The sequence below is a fragment of the Solanum stenotomum genome, chromosome 7 (assembly GCF_019186545.1).
Source record: "Solanum stenotomum isolate F172 chromosome 7, ASM1918654v1, whole genome shotgun sequence".
NCBI classification, from domain to species: domain Eukaryota; kingdom Viridiplantae; phylum Streptophyta; class Magnoliopsida; order Solanales; family Solanaceae; genus Solanum; species Solanum stenotomum.
In genome coordinates, this window is record NC_064288.1 from 51,376,908 (window position 1) to 51,397,822 (window position 20,915).

A 20,915-nucleotide genomic window follows, 5' to 3' on the forward strand; every position below is an offset into this window, starting at 1 on the left:
TTTCATAAAAACCAACACAATATTCTCCAAAAATATTTTCTTTAAAGTGATCCTCACATAATTTTACCTAAATTTAGTTTCAAAAACTTTTCATAAATGTCACTAACGATTACATATATACATGTTCAAAACAATAAATCATTTGTAATATGTCTTATTGTATATAAATTATTAAGACACTTGTTCATTTAATGATCATTTGATTGATAAACAAGTTATATTTGGATTACAATAAGGAGAGTATGACAAATGAATTAATTAGTGATATATATTTGGAATAATTGTTTCTTTTTAATGGCTTTGCTTCTTTACATGTGCATTTTGATATATTTATTTGAATGGAAGGTCTTTCATAAATGACCTTTCTATCTTTACAAATCACAAAGTAACGATATATATAAGATTTGTTTATATACATCTTTTTTTGATCTTGATTATGGGACTACACTTATTTTATTATCATTGTTGTAAATCAGTAGTAAAATTTACATGCATTATACCGGAGGTGTGCGGAAATCGATTTAACCGACAAATCATATTGAAAAAATTACTATTAATTTATCGGTATTTGATTATTCGGTTAGCGATTTTCAAGTGATTTTATAAAACAAAAAAATGTTAGAGTTTTTTTTTATTATGTTTAGGTTTTTGATTTAATAATCTTAAGGTTATATTGAAATTACTTAACATTTTACTAATTCTATTTCTTAAATTTTAGTATTATTTTCGGTGGTAGGCAACACAAACTAGTTTCTGACACCTTCTCTCTTTTGATTGCGACAAAGACAAACAACTATTGTTGCTTCTACAAATAGTTTCTTGATTTGGTTGTCGATTTAGCGTGTTCACAAATCAAAATCAATAATACTAAAATCTAATCAAATTGATTGATGCATACTTCTACATTTTACCCGTCTAGATTTCACTTGTAGAACATCAGAAGATATTATTATATAATTTAAATCTCAAAAATAAAAAGTATCATATTAATTGAGACAAACGGAACCGAAATGGGACCCACCCCCACCCACCTAAAAGGACATAATGTAGAAGAATCCAAATACATGTGGAAGGAAGTAAAGAGAACGAGTTTCTTTTTATATAGTTATAAAAATTTCAGTGTTTTCTTGTAAAACGAACGGTGTTGATAGGGCAAAATCCAAAACTCTGCCTCATCTCAGTCGTCTCCCTTTCTCCCTTCTTCTCCAACGTCCGATCTTCCAGTTCCCTCCATCCCCAGGTTCATTTTTATACCTTTTTTTCAAAAAAAAAATTCACCCCTTTCTCTCTCTAACTTTCTCTCTCTAACAATTTCAATGGCAGAAATCAGAAATAGGGTTTTTCTCTGGTTCATGTCATTCATCTTACTGTTTTCTACGTGGGTTTTTTTTTCCTTGAAAAAAGTCACCCCTTTTCACCCTTTCTCTCTCTATCCCCTTAACTTTCTCTCTCTAACAATTTCAATGGCAGAAATGGGAATTAGGGTTTTTTTCCTGCTTCTTGTTGTTCATCTTACTGTTTTTGATGTGGGTTTTGGTTGTTTTAAGGTATGGCGGATGGTCAAGGTTCGTCTAGGTCACCGGCGAGTCCGAACGGAGGTGGTAGTCATGAGAGTGGTGGGGACCAGAGTCCGAGGTCTAACGTACGTGAACAGGACAGGTTTTTACCGATAGCTAATATTAGTAGAATCATGAAGAAGGCACTTCCTGCTAATGGAAAAATTGCGAAGGATGCTAAGGAGACTGTTCAGGAATGTGTTTCTGAGTTCATCAGCTTCATTACTAGCGAGTATGTGTTTAATGTTTAATGATTTGTTTAGCTCGTACTAGTTTTAGTTTGGTAATGAGTTGTTGCTGGTTGAATTTTGATTTGTAGATGACTAAATGTTGTGGTTTGTGTTAAAAATGTAATCTTTTTGTTGTTGATTGCATGTTTGATTGATTTATTATCGTTATTCATTCTCCCTCCGTGACGATTATTGGATTGATGTTATCTTTAAGATTGTTATCTTTTTATTGTTGATGAACATGCTCGCTTTGTTGAACTACTCTCTTTGTTTCAATTTGATAGTCTTGTGTAAACTTGGTATAGAGTTTAATAAGAAAATGAAGAAGAGTTTTGAATCGTGTGGTTTTAAACTAAACATATGTGGAATGTATTAAATGTCCTTTAATTTTGTGGTTTTGAACATGCCATGTGGTAGTTGATATTAAAGAGTTTGCCAAAAAAGAAAGAGACATTTTTTTGAACGGAATAATATCAAGGGTAAGACAAACAACTTGGAATGAAGGGAGGATTTTCATTAGTATTGTCCCGTTACGCAAAGACTCCATCTTTCTTTAATAAGTGTTGTTTATAGGTGTATGGATATGCTATAGGTTGTAGGTGATGTTCACTCTTGTTTCTTTGTTCCTTTTTGTGGAGAAATTTTATTTTTGATGTTGTTGTTTTCCTTGACAATGTTGCTTGTTTCCTGATGGAATGTAGGGCAAGTGACAAGTGCCAGAGAGAGAAAAGAAAGACTATTAATGGTGACGATTTGCTATGGGCAATGGCAACTCTTGGGTTTGAAGATTATATTGAACCACTCAAGGTGTATCTTGCTCGATACAGAGAGGTAATGATCACTATGTTTCTGATTAAGCTTTCCCTTGTCACCCTTTTGCAATGAAGCATAAATTGATGGATTTTCCTCTTATGTGGTTGGTGGGATACCTGTTGGATGAATGAATTGTTGCAGATGGAGGTAAGTGAATGTCTAATATAATGTCTTTATTATCATTTCTTTTCTTTTTTCTTCTTTGCCTGTGGGAGCAACTGATTCATTTAGTAGGGTGACACAAAGGGAACGTCAAAGGCTGCTGATGGCTCTACTAAAAGAGATGGGATGCAACATGGTCCTAATTCACAGGTACTCTTTCGTGTTTTCTGCTTTTTCTCTCTCTCTTTTTGTCTTGTCTGGCATCTTGAATTGCTTAAGGAAATTTTTTAAGTGCAACGTCCATTAATTTGATATTCCATCGTATTGTTACAGCTTGCACATCAAGGTTCATACTCACAAGGAATGAATTATGGGAACTCTCAGGTAATTTTTTATTGTGTATCCATGATGTTTAATTGCTGCATGTCATCCTTCAGAATGTTTCATTATGCATAGAAGTCTCAATCTTCACCTGCTATATGGGGAAATGTTTTTCCAGTCTTAACCACAAAAGTGGTGGATTAACCATGATTCAGAATCCCATCGGGTACAAGAAACTCTAGGTATTTATTTTCATCGGTTTAAGTCTTGTTAGGCAAAGTTAACCAGTATCTGTGCTGGTTGGAGATAAAAGTATCTGGTAGATTATTCTATCCGGACAACTCTGTTAGGGAAAAAAACATGTAAAAGTTGAAACTAAGAAGAGTGTCTTTATGATTTTCAATTTATCAAGTTCTTCAATTTGACCCTTTAGTAACTATTGCAGACAAGTATAAGTGACAAATGCTATTACTGATTCCTACTTATGACAAAGATGGTAAGGTGTAGGTTGTTATTTCTTAGTTCAAATCTGAGTAAGCTGAGCTTTATATATTATAATCATCCAATGGTGGATAAAATTGTATAATGGATAGTAGGGAAGGTTTGTGTATATATTCATTGAAGGCTTGGGCCTTTATGTGATTTCACTACTTCAAAAGATGCCCTAGAATTTTGCCAAAATGCTAATGATATTACCATAAGTAGAACTAAAAGAACAGGTAAAATGAGGCAAATCTGTAGATGAGGTAAAAGAAGGGTATTATGAATAGCCTTTTCGCACTTAGGTATCTGCTTCTTCCTATTAAAACCAGTACAACTAATTTTGGAGCTGAGTCCATTGTTTCTTCCTGCTTTATGGTGATCATACATATTGCTCAGAGGACTATTTTTTGATGTGATGTTAGACTTTGCTCGATAGTTAGGTATATGAGGGATTGACATGTGCGATTGTCACTGTTCATGTGAAATGAGACTTTCTCAACAATTAGGTATATGAGGGATGGACATGTGCGACTGTCATTAAGTGTCAAATCCATTGTGTACTTAAGGGAGGCAGTACAGTTTTATTGAATACTTCTACCTAAATATATGTCATGAATTGAAGACATTGTGCAAAACATGGGTATCGATGATTACCAGATAATTAAGAACTTGAAATCATTGTTCACTTGATGCTTGAGTTTGAAACCAAAATATCGGATATCAACAACATGATGCATTCCATAGATAATGGTTTTTTTGCATTGGGAGGGGGAAGTTGTTTTGTTTTATATGGAGGTGTTTGATTGGGCGCAAAGTTTAAAGAAGAAAAAAAACTTTTGGCACATGTTAAAAGTACCCTTAAGACTTGTGGTTGTAAACACATGTCACGACATTTTTTTGGCTATAAATAAGAGCATTTCATAAAAAGCAAAGTGAAATATTTAAAGCTCAAGAGCTCCCAAATATAGAAAGTGGAAATGGCTCATTAACATGCTTCTTGTAGTACGATTGCCTGATAACATTGATAGTTAGATGAATTAGTACATTCATCCGAAAATTAAGGATAGTCAAGCTTGATGAGTAAATTCTATGTAATTGCTCGTGTCTTGTTGAGGTTTGCCATCTCAGCCTGTAAGACATCTATCATGTTACGATGAGTATAGAAGCCTGTGTGCACGAGAGAGATCGCTCTTTGTTCTTATAAAATTCAATACAGGTGAAAAAGTTGGGGGTAATCCATGAATTTTATGCCAGCTTATGTTTTACTACTATACGGCAGCAATGTTAGTTGGTGGATTGATTGTTCAGATCCCACCCTAAGTCTTTTATGTCACTCTGATATTTACTCTCTTGAAATCGCGTTTTGCAGGGTCAGCATATGATGGTCCCGATGCAAGGGACAGAGTAAAAATCCGATCTTCGTTCTGTTTGAGAAGACAGTGGACTTAAAAACATATTCTATATATAGATCTTCTGCTGTAACCTCTGTATCATGGTTTATTTATTCTAGTGAGTGCCATGTCATATTTAAAGTTTGTAAATTTAGGAGATGTTTAAGAAATATTATGGACATGATTGTTTGTAGTAATAATGAAAACCATTACCTAGTACTTCAATTGCAGGATGTTGCTTCTCTATGGATGAATGAAGTTAAATACTACCTCTTTTTTTTTTTCCTTATTCCTGAAGGAAAATTAGGGTTTCTTTTTTGGACTCCTGATATTTCCCTGAAATGAGTTTTTTTGACAAAGTGAGAAGTCATATAAACGATCTCTAACTTGTTTGGGACGGAGGAATGTCATTCAATTCTTCCAGTAAGCTGTTGTTTGGTAAATGCTGATGTGACCATGAGTTAGGTTGAGGTCTATAGAGCTCTGGATCTTTCCATAGTAGAATTAAAAAGGAGGAAGCTGCCTTCCAAAGTCAGTTTTGAAGTTATCTTTTGTACCACATTTGCTTTGCATGTATTTGGGATATGCCAACTCTTGCTCGACTCTCCAATTTCACTTGTGAATCTTTCAGAATATGATTGATCGACTCTGTTTGATTTCAAATTTTGTGCGTCTATCTTCTACAACCTAGTGAATGATAATAGTAGCTTATAATGAATTTGGACCATAAAACATGAATTTAACGAAATTTTAATTTTTCGTGTGTGTTAATCCATAAATATTCTAAATTTGGCAGACAAACTCCATTTGGCCTAAAATTTTATGTGTCCATCTGTCACAACCTAGTGAACGATAATGGTGGCATATTATAGAGTCCACCTAAATTGGACAGAAAACTTGGACTTCATTTCATCTCTTCTCTTCAGAGAAATGACTGAAAATTCTGTGATTTTTCTTCATCTAGAAAAATCAATCTAATCAGGAAAAAAAACTGTTAACAATTTAACTACACTAGTAATACAAAACTCACCTTTATATAGGTGCAATTTTCTTTATGATATTACATAAAACAACCTACATGAGTATAGTAAAACTAAAGAAAACAAATCCAAGTTGAGAATAGGGCTATGAATTAGTAAACCGACCCGAACCAGAACCTCTCCTCCTCCTCCGACGCTTTTGCATGCGCCAGAATAAAATCAAGAGACCTAACAGTTATAGTGATAAGTCTGTAAGATAAATGCTAAATATTTGAATTCATCTAACCGTCACATATACACAAATGTGCACACTCACCTAAGATGGCAACAGTTGCAGGAACTAACCAGTGAGTAGCTACAAGCACAGGCATGTCAATCTGCAATCAAGTAAAATGAGACATTCTTATGTTCTGGCATTTGGACTATGTTAATTGAAGTTGATAAAAAGAGTATTTTCAAACATTTGAAAAGTTATTTTGGTTTGATCATAAGTTATACCACTAATTGCAATTGAAAGACCAGTGAATATAGTCCCAAGAAACCAAGCTAAATGGGTATCCCGATAAGAAGAAGTCAAAATGGAAAGCAATTGAAATATTGAAAAACTTTTATGATTCACTCACGAAATTTCAACTTTTCCCAGTGAACTTCATGTCCAAAAACTTCTAAAAAATGTGTAGATATATTCCTTTCTTACAATCCTGCGTCAGATACTACCCTTTTGAGCTGAGGGTCTGCTGAAAACAACCTCTCGACCTCATAAAAGGTAAGGGGTAAGATCTGCGTACATCCTACCCTTCTAGACCCCACTGTGGTATAACACTGGGTATGCTGTTGTCTGTGTATGTACTAAGATATACTTCAACTACTACATTTGGACATGATTTGGTTGAAATTTGAAAAAAAGAACAAATCCTAAATGACATGAATTTCACTTGGAAAAAAAAAATGGAACTTGAAATGGAGAAGTTGAAGTGTGAAAAACTCTTAAAACATGTTATTCAAACGTCAAATTCTCTATTTCAAGTTGAAGTTGAAAAAAATGAACCAAATTTGATAGGCAAAACTACTATTTGAAAAACAAAATTCAAAGATATTTGAAAAAAATTGCATGGACAAACGCCAAAGTGTCAAGTTTTAAAAACAAATGAAACCAAAAGTTACTTACATCATCTCTGTAAAAGAAGCCCCAGTAGTTGTTTCCAGAAGAGTCGACAACCTTCTGAGTCGTGTTAGATGTTACTGTAACAGATGTGTCTACTGTAGAATTTAAACCTCTACCCAAGTCGATGACATGATATCCGGGTAGCTTACGGTTCCTTCCTCTGACCTGTAAATTGTAACCCTTTGTTCCCCATACTTCAAACCTGGAGTCACGGCTGCATGTCAACTCCTTCCCAACAACTCTAGAATAGGTAGAGAAATTCACATCCGTTCTACGCGATGGTATCTGGTTCTTATCAGCATATAATGGTTTCTCCTGTCTAACTGAATCCGAGAAAAGCATAGGATCTTTAATATTCCTGCTTGTAAAATCCAACATTTTCTTCAAGAGCCCATAACAATTGGTAACCATATGGCTGCTGTCCAAGCAGTTAGAGTCCCCGTATACTGCAATTCGACCCCTGCCGACCTCCAAAAAACCAAGAATAGGTGTATCTGTCTGCATTCATTAAAATAAATTGCAAGTCAGATTGGCAGGTCAACCACCACCTAAAGAACATTGAAAAAGTCGGAATGTCATTAGCATAATTCTCACTGGAGTAAAATGGACTTCTTCTCCAGTACTACTTTGTGCCACTTAAGGAATGTGATACCAAAAATTTATTCATCAAAGATATTGACAAGTGAAGAACATCCCTTACGCCATCCTCGCCTCACATTTCCGGAAACTCCATCTTCATTTTTAAGCAGAGGATTTTTTTAAAGATAAATATGAAAAAGGAAAAAAGGCAACTTCATGGAGTGTCATCTTTTAGTTAAGGATGTTATTATCAAAAGAAGTAGTTGATTAGGAGAATCGCTATCTCACTACAGAGTATACTCTTCCCCATGTTTCACTAGAGAGACAACAGACTTCACTAGATTAGACCACCATATCTCCATTTTCTTTCAACTACTAGAGCCTCATGGAGATGCTCAGTGTTCTGGAATAAGCAAAAAGAGGTCAACTCTCTGCTTTTAGTAAAGATTCTTGTGTTTATGAACTTAAAGAGGAGCAGTAGGTGCTAACAAAATTAAATTATGAACAGCCTTCAACTCACCTTGGTCATGCCAGATAAAAGGATATTCTGAGTGGCCCCGCTCTCTGAGCTATCCATGAAGGGGAAGCTGTGCAAGTATCCACCCCTTGGGAACTTCAGAATATCAGTCCCAGATGCATACCGACTCTGTTCACCATTGAGGACAAAATCGCCATTCAGAATTTTATTTCCAAATGCAATCCCAAAGGAAGCCAAAAGATCATTTAAGGCAGGAACATTGGAACCTCCAGTAACCGGGGTCCACCAGCTACGTGTATTGTCATCAAAAAACCTCATCTTTACCATTGTGTCCACATTGTACCAGTCAGCAAATACAACTACACTTAGACCTGAATTAATGACATCATCTCTCAATTTCTTGATTTCTTCAGGGAAGTACTCATCCTCAAGATCCACCAGAAGGAGTGTACCATACTGGCGAGCATCAAAGCATGTAAGAGGAGAGCCAAGAGTCTCAATATAGTATCCAGCATCTCTTAGTGTGTCAAACATTATGTGGAAATTTGTATGCAGATGATCCCCATGCCAGTCAAGAATGTCATTCCGAACATCTAAGGAGTCCCTTGGAATATAACCAGGCGGATACTTAATACTGTGAAATTGATCCCACAATATCCGCACAGATCTCGGTGGAGTAGGGACCACTTGCAATTTCAATTGAAGGACACATGTACTACTTCGACGGCTCTTCTCACCTGGAGCTGGTGGGCTGTAGACCTTGACAGTTACATTACCTTCAATTACCCCTGAAAACTGAGCCCCTTCTTCTTTGATTTGCATATGCAGTGCAAGATAACCAGTCCAGGGCCAAATGACATCTGAATAAGTAAAATGGACACTGAGAAGGTTGCCATCCTCACCAAAAGGATGCCATGTAGGTGGACTTTCGACATAACCAATTACAGCCATTCCATTTAGAATAGTGGCATTAAATATGACTGGCATGGCACCAGCATAAAGTGGTTGACGGCAAAATGGCCACGAGTAGGGGCAGTCAGTGTAATCAAGAACACCTGGGAAAATGCTTGCTCGAGGTTCATAGCTCATCAAAATTTCAAAGGACTCCAACCTGCCATTCAAGTTACATGTTGAGAAGAACATCAATGTGGATTGATTTGGTATTCAAACTACAAGCATAAAGGAAGAACTCACAAATTAACCCTGCCTGCACCCTGCTCGTATATGTTGGGACCAGGAAGCTTTGCAGCCCCCTCAACCAGTGCTTGTTTAACGCTAGCTGGATTCAGAATGTCCTTACGCTTGTTTTCAGGAATTACGCTAACAAGAAGGCATACTATACCAGCAACCACAGGACTCGCCACGCTGGTGCCAGATAAGCTTTTACAACCTGTACTAATTTTGGATCCCATTATCTCGCGTCCATATGCAACAATATCAGGCTTTACACGACCATAACTGTCAAGGGAAAAGTCTGTGGTTACACTTTATGAATTGGCTGGACAAGCATAAATTATTACTATCATTAGGAGAAAAAAACTGTTTGTTTTCTTTCATATTTAATATCTTTGTCAGAAGATGCAAGTATCATACATTGAGGATAAAAATACGAGACGGTTGCTAGAGATGGATGACTCGATCACGTCACAGATGAACCGGTTTGTAAGTGTGAAATCATGAGGAGTGAAAGGGGACGAGGTAGACCTTAAATCATATGGAAGGAAGTTATATTGAAAGACCTACAAGCTCTTGAAATCAATGCAGACTTAGCGAAAGAGAGGTCACATGGGAAGAAAAAGATTTATTATATTGAAAGACCTACAAGCTCTTGAAATCAATGCAGACTTAGCGAAAGAGAGGTCACAAGGGAAGAAAAAGATTTACTACAAATTAGTTTGGAATATATTCTAGTAACGCTAACATGTTTATTTAGGTCCTAAGCTTATTTTAACCTTAGTAGAGATTCTTACACTAGTAGGAAATATAGAGAACTTCTAGTACTTCTCATTTTGATTTTTCTGTTCTAATGTTGGCAGACGAATTTAAATGGGGAACATGGTCAGTGAAAATTAATATAGCTGACCCCAACTTGTTTGGGAATGACGCATAGTTGTCATATTTAAATATCATCTTTCTCTTCTTCTTTTTTTCCCCCTAGGGAGAGGAAAAATTTGCAGAAGCACCAATCTGCACTAATTGTCTTTTATATCACCCTCAAGTCTTTCCCCATTTACCATCAAACAGCTTTCCATCTCTGAACTTGACCAAAAAACATCACAGCCATGGATGCAGAGAGCACCTAGACGGCATATCTGTTTTAGAAAAGATGATCTTCAGGAATAGGTAGTTCTCGTATCTCCTTTCCCCCTTAAATGAGGCTTCCACATCCATTCACACCTAAAATCTATACCTGCTCATGTGTAGAATGGTGAAACTGATTCCAAGAGGGGCAGGGGATAATGCTAAGGAAATCTATACTCAAGAGCATAATATAGATAAGCAAAGAAGGATGAAGTGATACCCATGAGGAAGCTCCCATGTACTCATGCCACGAGAAGAAAAAGAGGCTATGTGATCACTGTAATCAATGCCACCAACACCAATAACATCACTTTGATCTGCTGGATTGTTTAGAGTACCATACAGTGGTCCGTCATTCCCAATAGCTGAAACCATGATAATGTTGTTTGCTGTAAGCTCCCAAACCTAAAATAGGTCACATGTCATCAATATAAAACTAAAGTTCCCATCCCTACTGCTTATTCAGAATTCGTACTGACAATAATGGTAAATTCAAAAAAAAAAAAAAAATCCTTTTCAAAAAAATAATGGTAAATTCAACAGTATCACAGGCTTAACAACTCAGGAGTCTCTAGTATTTTGCATGCTTAAGTAAAAACGTTACCCTCGTGCTTGAGACCTCCATGAACATGGTGCAGGTTTCCGCAATTAACAGAAATGTGCACAGACCAGCTCAGGAAAAGTTCTACTCTGACTAGTGAAAGGGCTGAGCAGGGGAAGACAAAACAGTATTCACTTATGCAATTTGCGGTTACATCAAAATTCATGGAAGCTAACTAAATAAGAACAGAAACTACAAATTCTGCTTTGATCTTTGTTCTCCTAAATAGTGATGGTTATTCACTTCAGTCTTACATGACTATATGCCAACCAGCAGCGGAGACATATCATCCACATGCTGACAGTTGGAACCAAATTACTAATAATCCTGACACTACAAATGGTACAAAATCTTAATCCAAGTAATTATATTATTTATATCGATTAGTGCAGCAACAGAAAAATGCATTTGCAGGAGATGATACACGCCCCAAGCATCATACTGTTTTACAGGGGCAGATTATAATTTAATTTGACATGTACATCACTTATCATATTGGTAGCAGAAGAAATATTATAGTTGTTCAAAAGCCATAGAATAGTGAAATATTGCAGCAAAATTAAAATTTGAATTGTACAATGATTTTGAAACTATATTTAGTTACTGATTTGAAGTCTTGATCGATGTAAAGTGTATAAATTACTATAGAAGTGTGTCAAACATTTCCAGATGCCCCGAAATTATGAGTGCGGTATGTATTATGACAAAGAGGGTACTAAAAAAAACTAAAAGATCAATGACCTCACCTTTTCAACAAAAGGGAGATCTAAATAGTCAGGCCCACCAATACTCAAATTCAACACATCCATATTGGTTGCAATTGCATAATTGAATGCATCAAGAAACCATGATGTGTAAGAGACCTGCAATGAGCTGAAGACACAATTATCATAACCTTGACAGGAATTTTCAAAATTAATACAAGATGATCTATGTTTTTTCTTTTCAGGTGAGTAATACAACAAGATCCATCTAGTTTACCACTTTCAGAAATATCTAGGACAAGAAAGTGAAAATAAAGTCATTATCATCTTGTATATGTGAGGATAAGGAGTAAAGGCTTAATGTCTATCCTCAGCATTTCTTTATAGAGACACTCGGTTTTAAAACACTTTTATGACAATATAAAACAAAGCCCAATAGAGTTGAGCCTGAATTAAAACTACTTGGTTCAGGTCCGGCTGAACCAACTTCTTTCACACCGGTAACAGATCCAGAGGATGGACCCCAACATTTTGGAAGAATCTTGATAAAAGGGTTTTAGCACTGGTGTATCTTATATGTATATTCGAAGTACCCCAATGGTCTGAAACCGTCTGACTTCCTGGGTTTCTTCACTAAAGTAGGTGAGATGCTTTATAGGGACTCCCCTGTAGCACTTAATTTTAAAATAGCCCATGGTTCAGTGAGCATAGAAATCCATCCTTTTCTTTCCTTTTAATTCTTTATTTGTGTTCTATCCTTCCTTGTAGTGGCTAGCTTCTCCGTCAGTAGGAAAACTTTACCCATAGCTAACCTACAGACCTTTACTTCAAGATAGCTCGGACAGACATACTTCTTCGGAAAAAGTTGCTTTTCTTACACACCATCCACCAGCTCATCCACACCTAGGAGCATTTCCTAAAATTCTTTTATATTAATTATGGCAAAAGATCGCAGAAAAAATACAAATCGACAATGAAAAAATAGGCTTTTCCATCATTAGAAAGCGGCTTAATACAAAGTTCATCTACGAGCTTGTAGCCCAAATACCTTTTACACACTCTTCCTCCACGAGGAACCTTTTACACACCAAACCTTTCTCAGATACACCACTCTTGTGTTTAACCACTTTTTCTAAGCATGTGTATGTCACGCATCAATAAGGCCGTGACATGTGAATCACTAATTTTATAGCAATCCACCTCTGTCCCAAATACAAGAGGTCACTTCCACTAATCAAAACTGCAATTAAGACCATCAAATCACCAGAAAAACTAACAACAAAAATCACCCAATTCACTTCACTTAATCAAAAGAACACTCTGAAAGACAAAATCCTATAAGATTTAATTATATGGCAAATACATTATTAACTCTAAAAAGTCATAGTAGCCTAGTAAAATCAAGAAAAATTGGAGAAAAGAATCTAGACATAAACACGAAAATCAGAGGGAATCGTAGAATGTGGCTATGGAGTAGGTATGGGGAAGAAACGAAAATTGTGGGGATATGGATAGAAAGACTAGACGGAGGTGGGAAAGGAAGTATAGGGAAGAGGTATGCAGGGGGGGTGATGTGGGGGACGATCAAGTTCCAGGTGTGGACAAAAGGCCTGGTGCCCATATTTTTCTTTTTATCTGCTAAAAATTAAAATATGCCTTCTGGGTCGAGCTCGTCGCATCGGGTTTGCCTAGTGTGGGTTACCTCTCCTATGTGGTTTGTGAGCTATTGCATAGGAACGGGGGTTTTACCCTGTGCGCTCCCAAAGGGTAGCGGCTGCGGGTTTCCTTGTCGTCAAAAAAAAAGGAAAGTAAAAAACCAGAATTTTGACACATGGCACTTACATAGGCATTTGGACAAAATATTTACAATATTTACGCACTCAATTTTTTGGTAACCACGCCCATGCCATCTGAAAAAAGTGGTATTAGACACACTCGGAGAAACGTTTGGTGTGTAAAAGTTTTCCGTGAAGGAGAGGTGTGGAATAGGGATTTTGGCTACAAGCCAACTATTTATTAAGCCTTAAAAAGCAAATACTGCACAACAGCTTGAGAATGTCCTCAAATGATTTTTTCCAATTGTTGTTTGTACTCATCGTAAATAGCCTGCCGAAGTCTTTCTCAATGACCGATCAATTTCTAGCATATTCCAGTAAAGCCTTAATGGCAAGGAAAGCTTTTAAGATAATAAGCTACTCAAGAAAGAAACGCATTGAAAAGACTGAAATGGAAGAGTGCTAATTCTTCCAATACCATCCAACGAAGATATGATAGATGATTACATACCATCTTCTTCCTTTCTTGTCTACTCTCCTTTGACAAAATTAGCGGACAAGTTTCTAGCTTTTGTAAAGATAAAATAAGAAAACACATAGTAGGGCCCCAGAACGCTAAAAGGTGGGGGAACAAGAGTTGTCACGATAGAAAAGAGAAAAAAAGAAATGACTATAAGGAACCAACGGCTCTCTCTTCTTAAACAACCTATATCCTTCATACTTAATCAACATTTGATAGATTATCCAACCCCGAGCAATCTTAGTTATTGGTGGGGGTTCGGTTACCACCACCACCCCTCCCCCCCCCCCAAAAAAAAAGGTAAAGTTTCAATTTTGAGTGCTGAAGTCATCAGAACACCCTAGAAGAAGTAATAACACCTCACTAACAAAGCCACCGATTCCCAGAGATTCAGCTCTTGAATAAAACTACTTTTGGAAATCCTCACTTTTACCGATAAAAAGAAAACCCTCCCTTCAGCTTTCATTACAAATTAGTTGGGGTATCTCAAGCCTTGCCCACTTCTGTTGAAATCACCAAACTATATAGTGAGCTACAACTTTTAGGTTTATGACATTCGATACAAGCTTCTTGGCGCTTCAGAAAAAGGTCTGTACATATCTAGGTCTTTCCAAGTTTCAGGAGTCAAAAAGCAACAAAGTTTGTCTTAGCTTGTTAAACCGTGTGTTACCTTAACTGAAAGAGAAAGAAAAGTAAATGAGCCAGACAGTGTCTTGGTTCTGCAAATTAAATGATGATAAGTGATTTGCAAAAATGAAGCTCTCATTTATACGTTTGGTTCAATTCAAATCTCATGACATAGAAGTTTCAACGAGACTTTGGTGGCTGAATTTGATCTTTTAAATATCAACTACGACTGCAAGGATTTGTCTTATTAGATTTGTCATCCATGACCTGATGTAACACCTTCTACTTGCAGATTGGGAGATATTAAGACAGTAGGGTCTGCTGTACAGCTAGCAACTACATACTGAGAGGACTTGCTTTTTAATTATAGGAAGCCATTAGCACCAACAAGCTCCCATGATCATCAAGCCAGGCTAATAAAATAAATAAATTATTGTTGTAAAGTCTCCAGTCTCCACCTGCATACATGATGGAGTATGTATGCTTTTCTTTTAAAGAACTGGTTAGAATGTACAAAAGGGCACCACTACAGAATTGAATGGTCAAAAGATAAAAATCCATTACCTGTGCATCTGTGAAAACTCGGAAAGCATATATCTCTGTGTCAGGAGCAAAACCAAGACATTCTTCATCCTGACCAGCAATGACACCAGCCACAAACGTCCCATGTCCTAGATTGTCATTCAGTGTATCTTCATTGGTCCAATTTGTGCGTTCCTAAAATATATCAGGTATCAAGCCCAATGTATGCTAGTAATAGGGTACCAAAATCAACCCCCGTGTATGTTGATAATAAAGAAAAGATGGCACCCAAAGATGTACATTAAAACATATATAAAAAATGTACGTAAATGCTTCTGCTCTAACAGCAATTAAAACAAAGCATTTATTTGATATAAACAAATAAATAATGAATAAATAAAAAGAAAACAAAAGGTAAATACCTTAATATTGCGGAAATGAGGGTGATCTGACCGTATACCTGTGTCAAAAATAGCCATTTTAACTTTAGCACCAGTGTACCCTCTCGACCAAAGTGAATCTGCCCCAAAAAGGGATGTGACTTGAGATTTCTACAAAATGAAAATGCAAAGGAGACAAAATAAAGCTTATCAAGACACAAATACTAAAGAAAAGCTTAACCTTAGTTTCTTTTAGAAATGATGCCAGAAACAAAAATCAAGTAATGCATTCAACAAACTCTCTCTTTACCATCATATCCAAATAAAAAGCATCAAATGGCTTATTCTTATTCCTTCTCCCTCCTACATCACCCAAAGGAGCACAACAATCCCACACTATAGTTGTTAAGCAATTCGAGTTAGAGATAAATGTTTTTTTGAAACAAGTATGTATGGCTCAAATTTAATTTTCAACCTTCTTCTTAATGGAAGGACCTAACTGACCTGATAGATAACTTCCCCTAGCAACCACCTCATGTGAAAAGGTTTCCTCATACCAAGTAGGATAGGCACAAAGCAGTACACAACCCAAGCAACACCAACATATAGCCCCTGACAGAATACAATGGACAGGACAATGATCTGTCTCTTATACAACTTTATGCATGTTTTTCTAACAAGATATCTACTTGCATTTAAAACCTTAGTTTCTGCCCAGAAGGTCTTTCAAAGAGCCTAACTACAGAAAAAACAGCACGGTGAAGACTGTCAATAACATAGGTATGTGAAAACATGCACCTTAAAAAAAGGACAAAGTTTCCTTTCTTTATAAATGAAACTACACATGTATCTTAGGAAGAAACGACTTTGCACCAAAGCAGCAGTCGTATATCAGTGGACAGTCACCTGCAACTAATCATAAGGCATCTATCCTTTAAAGAACTCCAAAACACATTGTGACAAAATAAACTACTAAAGTATAAAATAGGATAAGCCAAAACATCATTAGTACAGGAATTTAAAGCAGAAGGCTCTAACAATTCAGTTTCAGATGAATCTCTCCCCTTCTCCCTTTTCCCTTCTCACACCAAAAACAAACATTCACTGGTTGGTCTTCAGCAGAGAAACTTCAGAAGAAATAATGAGGTGGACATATATACTGCTTTATTTCACATTTAATTTTTTAAGACAGCGTCAACACTTTTAACTACTGCAAGCACAGAGGTATAAAGCAACTATGGTTAGTCCAAAATTTCTTTCTGAAAAGCAATTACAATAGTATACAAGAGCAAACTATAAGTTTGTAACAATGTCCAGAATATACAGCCGCTTCTCCAGAAAAAGTGAGGCTAAAAAAACATACGGACTCTAACCCGAGGCATTGGGTTGCAAAACAGAGGAGAACTATGCTTACAAGATTCTATTGCAATAATCACTTCAAATGTCAACTCTTTATCTCTTTAGTGCCTTCCATAGAAGTCCCTTGGGAAAGCAAAAGTTCTCAGCCCTAAATTTATAATGCTTTCGATTTCAAAAATGATGCCAATTATAGAAGAACAGATCCATGGTAAGACTCAAGAAAAGATAAAGATAACATTAAAATATTTGAAGAAGAGATTAATTTCCTCAGAACATATACCATGCAACATGGTTAATCCCATCATATCTCAATCATGAGAAGTTATATCAGATTGTATTATAATACTGAGGGCTCTAAATGGGGAAACATCAGAATTGCTCTACTTCAAGGTGTAGGAAAAGCCTCTTTGCTGAAGGCAAGGTGAAAGCAACGTACACATACGCTCCCTCTCCCTCTACCCTTGCATAAGTCAGGGCACTTTGTGCATGGCTAAGCCCTTTAATGCAATGCTACAAACAAAGCTCAGTAAATTCACATGTTCCAAAACACAAGCTCATCAAAGTTGTACCTGCATCAGTAGCTCTCTTTTCCAACTAATCTTCATGTTACTTGTGTTGGCCACTGCATAGTTTTGATCTTCGCTGAAGGACATAGCTGAAAAAATCTTCCCAGCCCTCTTATTCTCATTAATAAAAGCCCCAATCTTTTCATTCTTCTCTTCAAGAACTACCCTTTGATAGCTCAAATCCAAAGAAACATCCTTTACAAGAACCAATTTTCTGAAGTTTTCTAACAGAAGTTCTTTCACAGACTCCTCAATAGCCACCAATCCGAAGTCTGTAGGAAACCTCGCGGCAGGATTTTTTCTCTCAATCCATTCCCACCCCTTAAATTTCACATTGTTTTGCAGATAATTTTGGAGATCTTTAGCTTCTTTATACTGATGGAATCGAACAATATAGTTTCTGCTATAGGATTGTTGCCTCCGGTGGTCTTGGTAGTCATGAGGGCCAGCAGTATTATACGGCTCGGATTCTGTTGATGTGGTCAATGCGAGGGTTTGGTTTTGAGGACTCCTCAAGAGATGAACGGAAATAGATGGATACAAGCGGAGGAGAGTATACGAGAGAAGAAGGGAGATAAGAGAGAGTGTGAAGACTGATCTTTGAGGAGTTTGGGGCATGTTACAAGAATGAAATATCCCTCATCAAAGCACAGAGGGACAAATTAAGAATTTCCCCTGTACCCAAACACAATCAAAACCCTCCTTTAGAGTAGCAATTATGTGAGTCACAATTGTTCGCTTTAATGGAGATCTACAGACCCCAATTGACTGAAACCTATAATCCTCAGCAAAAAATGGCCAGCTTTTAACTGACAGTAAAATGTCCACTTCAACCAGTAAATCACAGCTGTGTGATAAATGTAAGCTGCCTTCCCATCTAAAAAGGTTGAGATCCTGATCTCTTTAAGGCTGTGGAGAAATAACACATTAATTTGAAACAATTTCAACAATGAAAATAAAAAGAGATGGTAATGAAATGCAAATTCAAGACCAAGTGATTAATTGAAATGAAGAAACATAATTATGGCCATCAAGGGTATCTAGCTAACCTTTTTCATACAAAAGTATATCTATTTTTGAAACTGGTATAAGTATATCTTACCGACTGTGCGCCAGTGAAAAGCTTACTTCTTTGCTTTTTGGCATTGTAAAGCTACTTAGATTCACTGATTAACATTTCTTAGAGAATGATTCAGCATAAATGTCTCTGATAGTTCAAAGTTTCACCAAAATGTAAGGAGAAAACCAGATTTAAACCAAAATGACTATGGGAAACCAAAACCATAATATGAAATCTAATTTCACCAAATGTTTAGACTTCTTTATCAATGAAGTGGACATAAATAAGTTCATGAAGGCTCTAGCATTTGAGTCCAACATAAGGTAAAAAAACACTATTTCGCAATGCAATCCATCATTAGATACATGGACTAGTTTTGGAAACCTAAGAGACCAACAACAGCATACCCAATGGAATCCCACAAAGTGGGGTCTGGGGAGGGTAAAGTGTGTGCAAATCTTACCTCTACCTCCACAAGGTGGAGTGGCTATTTCTAAAATATCCTCGTCTCAAGTGAAGCAAATCAAATAGTAACGGAAGGGAAAAAAACAGCATTGAAGAAAAACATGACAACTAATAGAAAATTAGTGCGGAGCATATATATGCATGGAATCATAACATCACCTAAGAGACCAAAATGTTCATAATAATTTAATTGTCATGTTTCGGCACCCCAACTCTTGATACAATCGCTCTTCCAAGCTCTCACACACACTCTCCTTCACTTTCCAAGGGCAAACGCGAAGACTATACCCAATAATCAACTCATAAATAATTTCTCATCATACAAGAAATGAAACCAATACAACCAATTAAGCAAAGCAGTAACTGATAAATTCAAAGAGAACCCCTTATGTGTCAATCAACTATATCTCAATCCCAATTTTTTTTTATTTGGAGTTTAGCTGTATGAACTCTCCTCATCCATTTATATTTCAAAAGGTCAATTTATGATTTCATTATCAAAAAGATCAATTTTTTATTTCACTCCCAAACACTAAATTTTCAAGCACAATACAATCTGATCAAGAAAACCCAAAAATAAAATCAAAATGAGATTTAAAGGGTGTCGAAGAAAACCTGAAAAATATCACATCCAGTTAGGTAACCAACAAAGTGGGGCAGGTAAAAATTGACGATTGAAAACAAATCCGCTCGTATGGTAAATCAATCCAATTCAATTCCCTCAAGAATATAGAAGGTATGATTTTCCCGGTGACCTGAAACGGTGACGGAAAATTGAGAACCGGCAGAGTGAAGCGGTCGGAAAATGGGGATTTTTTGAATCTTGAATCGCAGTTTTGCTCTCTGTTCTACTTTAGTTTTATGTTGTATAAAAAAAAATATTCCTAAATTATTAATAGTTAAATTTCTACTAATATAAAATATAATATTGGAAGGGTTATTATCTATTGTTTCATAATATATCGTACTAGGTAAATTATTCGTGCTTCGCACGAGATTCAATTATTTTATTAAGCTTATATTTGATCATTCGGTAATATTCGTATTTTCGATACATACACTACATTATCAAGAACATTTTATTTTAAAGCAATGCGTTCCTCCGAAATCTTAAAGTGTTGCATTTTTTTAATTTTCATTTTTGTTATACAAAAATTACAAGTTATAGAGAGATTTTAAGTATAAGAAAGAAGTCTAAGAAAATCTCCATGAAAATAGTTGGTCAAAAGTAATGAAATTTTCTAAATTTCAAGAAGTTATAAAGAACAATATTAGATGTTAAAAGAAGAGACCCAAAAGTCTCGAACAACAACACTCCCAAATCTAGTGGAACATCACGTCCATACAAGAACATAATTAACTAAATTCAAATGGAGGACCTTCGGCTCCTTTCTTATGAACTTCCATCAATCTCTTTTTTATTATAGTATGTTGTATCATGTATATATAAAAAAAAATGACCCTAAAATTGTTAGTATCATAAATGTTTTTCCTCATTGCCTCAGAATAGTCATTACTATTGTTTAGGTTTCATATCACCGGCCCCAACTTATTTGGAATTGAACCATAGTTATTGTTATGGTTATAGTATGCAGTTACAAAGAATTAATGCAATTATCAACCAAGCAGTAGGTGACATCTGAATGGAACTGTTCACAACTGGATATTCTAAACCAAAATTTTGACACATATCATATTAAAATCTCACAACATACTTTTGTAAGCACTTGAAGTCACAAATATCAACAAATAATAATAAAGACGATCTTTCTTTCCTAACAATCAAAAAGAAAAAGGCATGTTGCTTAACATATTTTTCAAAAGATAGTCTGTCAGTTTGTATCAAAGTTTATAGTTCACAAATTTAATTGAAAGAAGCCAAAAGAAAGAGTTATTACTTCTTTATTAAAAAAAAAAAAGAACTTTATCAAAAGAAA

The 20,915-nt window shown here is 35.9% G+C and overlaps 2 protein-coding genes across 2 annotated transcripts; one reads left to right on the plus strand and one right to left on the minus strand.

Annotated features, from left to right (window-relative positions):
- The first annotated feature begins 1,068 nt into the window (after positions 1-1,068).
- LOC125871513 (nuclear transcription factor Y subunit B-10-like) lies at positions 1,069-5,177 on the plus strand. Its single transcript, XM_049552117.1, has 6 exons — positions 1,069-1,240; positions 1,548-1,788; positions 2,488-2,617; positions 2,741-2,911; positions 3,035-3,085; positions 4,875-5,177. Exons 2-4 carry the CDS (start codon positions 1,550-1,552, stop codon positions 2,765-2,767), a joined length of 396 nt encoding a protein of 131 aa, XP_049408074.1. The 5' UTR covers positions 1,069-1,240; positions 1,548-1,549; the 3' UTR covers positions 2,768-2,911; positions 3,035-3,085; positions 4,875-5,177.
- A 619-nt stretch (positions 5,178-5,796) lies between these two features.
- Positions 5,797-19,832, minus strand: LOC125870626 (subtilisin-like protease SBT6.1). The gene is made up of 11 exons (XM_049551097.1): positions 19,594-19,832; positions 17,457-18,362; positions 15,571-15,699; positions 15,191-15,343; positions 11,747-11,863; positions 10,620-10,804; positions 9,293-9,556; positions 8,141-9,209; positions 7,045-7,539; positions 6,193-6,253; positions 5,797-6,104 (listed from the first exon to the last, which is right to left on the minus strand). The coding sequence occupies exons 2-11, from the start codon at positions 18,069-18,071 to the stop codon at positions 6,022-6,024; spliced, it is 3,171 nt and encodes a 1,056-aa protein (XP_049407054.1). The 5' UTR covers positions 18,072-18,362; positions 19,594-19,832; the 3' UTR covers positions 5,797-6,021.
- Positions 19,833-20,915: the final 1,083 nt, after the last annotated feature.